This window comes from Sinocyclocheilus rhinocerous, unplaced genomic scaffold, assembly GCF_001515625.1.
Source record: "Sinocyclocheilus rhinocerous isolate Xijiao unplaced genomic scaffold, SAMN03320098_v1.1 scaffold4140, whole genome shotgun sequence".
Classification (NCBI taxonomy): domain Eukaryota; kingdom Metazoa; phylum Chordata; class Actinopteri; order Cypriniformes; family Cyprinidae; genus Sinocyclocheilus; species Sinocyclocheilus rhinocerous.
Genome location: NW_015661995.1, coordinates 191669 through 198195, shown reverse-complemented (window position 1 = coordinate 198195; position 6527 = coordinate 191669). Strand labels below are relative to the sequence as shown.

The following is a 6527-nucleotide window of genomic DNA, read 5'->3' as shown; positions in this document are numbered from 1 at the left end:
AACCGTCGGTGTTATTTCTCTGATTAAGGTGTGATGCAGTCACAATGCAGTTCATCTACATTACAATAAGCAGAAAAAATTACACATTCTAAATAAGAACCATATACATGCTGTAGGACTGTAAGAGAGACCTATGTAAAAACAGAGAAAAAAGGGCGATGTTGACTTAAATCAAAAATCAGATCTCCTATTAAGATGTTTTAAGAACTGTATGTCATTCAATTGAAAAAAATAAAAATAAAACAACATATTGAAGGGGGGTGTGGGATTACAAATGTAAATATCTGTCTTAGATCTACTGATCCTATGTCCTGACATACAATCACTATTGTGTCCCATTCTTTGACTAGTTATGCTGATTGGATTAGGACTGGTGAAATGGGGCAGGTTGCTATATCTGAATACTTTATTTGCATGCTTTGTTTAAGGTCGTCCCCCAGGTGCTTTGTTTCCATTCCTAAGCACTGCCCCCTAAATGTATATAAACTACAATGTATCACTGCCTTAGTCAGACTTTTGATGACTGCAGCGTCGTGTTCATTCTCAATAAAGAACTCTGCTAAGAAATACCCAAGAGTCTCCTAGTCTTAGCTTCTGAGTTTCCAAATATCATTTCAGTTTACATCTTGATTTTATGTTTTTTGCATCCAGCATTTTAATGTCAGTCAATAATAACTCAACCCGGTTGACAATGACTAGTCTACCCCAGAGTCAGGGGCTGATCATTTTTCAATGCGTGGATGTTGGATGTTTTCTAGGCTGTCACAGAAGCGCAGGATGGCCCAGCTGGATGTGTTCTCTGAGCTTACTCAACCCACACCACTGAGTTATGATTTTGTGATTTTTATGATTTTAAAGACATAGATGGGCTTTTTTGACTCTTTTGACTGCCATGTAATATTTCAGAAGCACCCAACCATAAAGAGAGACTGATGTTTAGTTCTTCCCAAAAGACTGAGAGAAGAGAGATTTTAGATCTAAGAGACTTTATTTTTTCTCTCACCTCATAGAGACTCGTGGGAAAAACAGAACTGGACCTTCAGACATGTACTGACAAAAGAAATGCCCAGCTGACTGAGCTGAAGAGCAAACTACATGCCTTGCAGGTATTTTAAAACTCTAGTCAAGCTTTACTGTCATTGCACGGTTTGCAGCATACAGATGAATGAAACATATGTATAATTGTCTTTTGAGTTTAAAAGCTATGGATAGCTTTTAGAAATCTACTGTGAAAAACGGCAAAAGGGACTTTTTTTGACAGTGATGTTTAATCACGCATCTCCACATATTTCAAAAACTTTGCTAAAATCATCCTTATAATAAACATCTGCACCAAAAATATTTTGAGCTGTCCCTTTGAATGGTGCTGCAGCACAGGCTTGTCTTGTACGATGTGTTTGACAGAGCTACGCTCAGACTGAGCTGTCCGAGGTGGAGCAGCTCCTGTCTGACGTCACACACTCCGTAGATCGCATCCGCAGCGAGCTGGTGGGCGGGATTGAGGAGAAGAGAGAGGCTGTGATTGGACGAGGACAAAGCATCGTCACCCAGCTTGAGACAAAGTTAGCGCAGCTGCAAGAGCGTAGAGGCCGACTAGAGGCACAGGCTATTTCAGACGACCATATCGGTTTCCTTCAGGTACAAAGATGCAGCCCTATAACAAACACCCCTGATTCTCTGTGTCTGTTTTTATCTCTTCTGTTATTATTTTTTTAACCACATGCAGTTCTCACTCAAGGCATCAAACACTGAATTATGGTCAAGTGCCTTGCGTGTCACTATTAAGACATTATACATCCATAGTTATTTACTGCACAAAGTGACAAAAAAAAGTACAAGACATGGTGCATTTCAAACCTTCTGAGCGCAAAAACAATATCTTAATGTGAGAAACTGAAATTGTGAAATTTAAGGTTTGAACTGCTGAAAATTTTCATGCTCGTTTAACGCAGTCACATCTCATTCAAAAGATATTAAGTTAAAGATAAATCGTTTAGTATGGTACAGCTGGTCACGAGACACCTGAGAGTCAATGGCATTTTACAGTCAAAGCTGACATTATGCTTCTTTAGCCGTAATTTCTGAATGTGTGGAGGACTGAGCATTGCAGTGGATGGAGACTGGATTTCCTCAAGCGCAGTGGCGTTCCTAGTTCTTCTATATAACAATGCCAGGGGGTACCTTTAGGGTCTTAACAGTGTCTGTGCAGTCAGGATCACTGGGGGAAGGCATATTTGTGCAGTCCCCGGAGCCAGCTGTGTGAGGATTCCTGGGAAGCAGACAGATCTGTCTGTGCTTTGGTGAATTGTGACTAGATCAGGGTCAGGGTCAACACAAGGTCTGTACAAGCGCTGAAAAAACCAGATGTGGGCCGGATCTGGGCCGACACTTGTTGCTGTCTGGGTAGTTTCTTTACCTATTGTGTTATGATTTAGCTGATGACATTTTTGGTTTCTTGGAAAAGCAAGAATCTAGCCTGGAACTTGTCAGTAATGAATATCCACTGGAGGCAAATTGCAGTTCAACCCAAGTGCAGATTATTAATGCACATCAAAACAAAGAAACAGAACAATGACTTGACTATAGTACACTAGACTAGACCTGAAAATACTCAACAAGAGACAAGAAAAACATAAGGAGAAATGGGAAATAGTTTAAAGGGGTCATATGATGCTATTTTAAAGATCATTATTTGGTGTATTTGGTGTAACAGAATATGTTGACATGCTTTAATGTTCAAAAAACACATTATTTTTCAAATACTGTACATTATTGTAGGTCCTCTATGCCCCGCCTCTCTCAAACACTTCGTTTTCTACAAAGTCCCGCCTTCCGACAAGCGCAGTCTGCTCTGATTGGCCAGCTGACCCAGTGCATTGTGATTGGCCGAACACCGCAAGCACGCGTCAGAAATGTAACGCCCCTTACCATAATCGCAAGCTTCATCTTTCAAAGTAAATATCAAGACAGTTAATAATGTCGTTAGTTTTATCATCAGTTCAAGAAAGGGCAGCACCAAGAGCTTGTAACACTCCAAAGAGAAAGGAACAACTGAAATCGCATCATATGACCCCTTTAAGACAGGATACAGGACATGTCTGAAATCACAGGGCTTCACAAGTTATAAAATTATCACACTACACTAAAGCACTTTTTATTTCACTTGACCATTCTTTTTAAGAGTTTGTGGTGCAACTACTCTCAGAATAATTATTTAGGGCATAAAAGGCGGACGAATTAGAGGCAAAGATCTCCACCAGATTCTTTTGAATGTGATGATCTTTTTTTGATGGCAGAGTTTTGAGGAAGCCAACAGTCCCTTGCAGGACTCAGATATGGACATGCATGAGGTGGATGAGCTGACTCTGCACTTCTCACTTGGGGACGTCAAAGCAGCTTTAGGAGAGATCCGGGAAAGACTGGATGACATACGCTGTGGGGAAGTGCATTACCGACACTCTGGTGAGACACTGCCGTGTGATAAATGCAGTAACACAGCATTAGTTGCATTTCACTGCATATAGTGCCAAGGAACAGAATGACAAACATGTTATAATACTGTTCCATCATTAATAAATAACTACACATGAACAAATGAGTAACACAATATTAACACCACTCTAGTAACTATGATTAACTCACAAGAAACTCTGATTAACAGATTAGTAAGTAAGTAACAGCACTCAGTTGAATGCAATAGTTCACTATTAGCTAATCAGTGACTTTATTTTTTCATGCCACTCAGAGAACTACTAAGAAACTACATACAGTTTCATAATTAATGTGAAAAACTAATGCAGGATCATTTCAGATTTTAATTACTACTATAATTAACATTTAAACTCTTACGTAATCTATAGGTAATAGCAGCTTTATGATATAGGTAAGCTGTTAATAATTCCCCTACAGAAATATTTGTTACACTGTCTGTCTGTTTTCTGTGTTTTTGGGGGGGGTTGGGTCTTCTAGTTTGCATTTGGTTTATTTCCTGTTTCCTTGTGCCATTTTGTAGTTTTTCTGCTAATCAGCCCATAATTGTTCCTAGTTTCCTCCCCTACCCTTGTGTATATATATCCAATATTTCTCCTTGTGTTTGGTCAGTTGTTGTCAGATTTGTCCCGTTTGTGTTTCTTTGAAGTGACCTGTTTCTGTCCCTATTGTCTTGCTCTTTTTAGTCAATAAAACTGTGTGCAAATGTGCCATGACCCTTTGTTTGCCTGCCTGCCCTATTGTTACTCTATTTACTGCTTTTTTTTGTTGTTGTCATTTTTAATTGGCTTTTAAAATGCAGATTTGTTGGATTATACTCCTGCGGAGTGTTTGAGAAGTATTTTGCATTTTCACATTATTTATATAGTTTTTTAGTAATCCTCTGGGAGGCATGAAAGAATAGTAGTTATTGATTAGCTAATAGTGAACTACTGCATCACTATTGCTTACCTATGCTTTTATCAGAGTTTTCTGTGGTTAATAGTAGTTACTAGAGTGCCCTGTGTAGTTATTCATTAATGACGGAAGTATTTCGAAGAGTAAGCACAGAATACATGTGTGACAGGAAGTCTCTTATGAAGAGAAGCTTATCAGAGTGTGTTTGTATGTGTGTGATTTCTGTGACAGTGTCATCATTAGCAGAGAGTGAGAGTATGGTGAGCGTTCGATCGATGAGGAGGAAGGAGTGGTCACTGAAAGGTAAAGAAAAACACACTCTGACTCTTAGAAAATACATCTGCACTACCTCTAGAAGAAACATTAATGATCTTCCTCTAAAAATCTTTCATTTTGTGTTTTACAGATCTACAGAAATTAAAAATAGGTATGTATGTGTTTTAAGACACCTGTAAAAAAAAATTCTCAGTGTTGTTCTTTAAAAAAAGATCAAGCAGCAGATATTTTTAGATGTTGGATTTTGAGGATGTAGGAGAATCAGTCCGAGCGCTTTCTCTTTTCTTTATATTACTTGATGACGAAGAAATGTGTCATGTTATGTGAACAATATCTGAACAATATCTATTTGAGTTACACTCATAGATTAAAGAATGTGTGTGCATTTACCTCTCCATTTCATCTACACGATTATAGAGATATCATCAAAACAGATTCTTAGGCCCTTTAGTAATGAATATGTCTACAGGCAACTCTTTCATGCAGCAATAATCAGTAGCACGGCAAAGGAAACCAGAGGTGTCCCAATTTTGTACTTTTCTGTTCTAAGTGTACTTCAAATAAACTGATGATGCAGTTAATTAACTGAAAAATGTGAAATGTTAGACACATCATGCATTCAGCTGTCACAGCTTTACTTTATTAGACAGTAGAGTACAAGCATAGTATAAGTGCATAGTTTGTAGTGCATAATTTGGGACACAACACAGGGTTATGTCTTGTCAAGTCAAGTCACCTTTATTTCTATAGCGCTTTATACAATACAGATTGTGTCAAAGCAGCTTTACAGTGTCAAACAAGAAAAAAGTGTGTTGATAATGCAAGAGGACAATAGAAAACAGTCAGTTTTTAAGTTAAAGTGAGTTCATCATTGATTCAGTGATGTCATTAGCGAACTATAGTCGTTAGTTCCATTTAACTCTATTGGTAACGACGGAACTTGCGACCATAGTTGCTTTTGGGAAATGCACCCAGCTCAATTCAGTTTTAATAGTGTCTGTGCAGTCAAGTCGACGATATCGCTGGATATTAAGTGTCCCCAACTAAGCAAGCCAGAGGCGACAGCGGCAAGGAACCAAAACTCCATCGGTGACAGAATGGAGAAAAAACCTTGGGAGAAACCAGGCTCAGTCGGGGGGCCAGACCAAACCAGCTGTTTAATTCCAGGCTGCAGCAATGTCAGATTGTGGGCTGGCATCACTCAGAACATCCATCCGCTTGAAGACTGAATACATCACATTTTGGAGGAGTCAAAGCTGGCCACAGGGTCTATGCAGAGGACTCGTCTGGTTCTCGTGGTCTTTGCTGAGGATAATGTGAACATAACTGAGCAGTTGACAATATGTGAACCATATATCACAGCACTGTGCTAATGAGCAATGGCGAGGGTAGTGACGGAGCTCAAAGCTGCCGTGGACCCTCAGGCAATGGAGCAGGATAACAGACTACCTGCGAGGATAACAGACTACAGAGAGCTTCTGGCTTCGCTACTGTTCAGACGTTCTTGCTTACTGCTCTGCGCTTTGCTTCCTATTTCTGTACTTTTCTCTGATTTGTCTAAGACTTTAACTCCAGCAGATCAGCACCGTGCTCAAACAACACATTTTTGGCACAAACACTAAAACTAAAAACTCTTTGGGACTGGAATAATACCACGAAAAAGAAGACTTTGCCTCCCACTGCCAGCAGCTTACATTCCGGAGAAGGGAAAACACAGCTGTCTACATTCAAACAGATGAGAAATAAAATGCCTCCTGTGGAATCTACTTGCTGCATGAACTGCTGCAAACTTCTACAAAGGATTGCGGTTCTTGAAACAAAGTTACTTGCTGGACTTCCAAAACAGGCAGAACACTCAGCAGACC

The 6527-nt window shown here is 39.5% G+C and overlaps 1 protein-coding gene across 1 annotated transcript in view; it reads left to right on the top strand.

Annotated features, from left to right (window-relative positions):
• The first annotated feature begins 864 nt into the window (after positions 1 to 864).
• Positions 865 to 6527, top strand: part of LOC107727142 (E3 ubiquitin-protein ligase TRIM39-like) — an 11388-nt gene continuing 5725 nt past the window's right edge. Inside the window, exons 1-6 of the mRNA XM_016536927.1 lie at positions 865 to 894; positions 1011 to 1106; positions 1405 to 1638; positions 3297 to 3462; positions 4618 to 4689; positions 4793 to 4813. Of these exons, the coding sequence (XP_016392413.1) occupies positions 865 to 894; positions 1011 to 1106; positions 1405 to 1638; positions 3297 to 3462; positions 4618 to 4689; positions 4793 to 4813 (619 nt within the window). The remainder of the gene's footprint in view (positions 895 to 1010; positions 1107 to 1404; positions 1639 to 3296; positions 3463 to 4617; positions 4690 to 4792; positions 4814 to 6527) is intronic.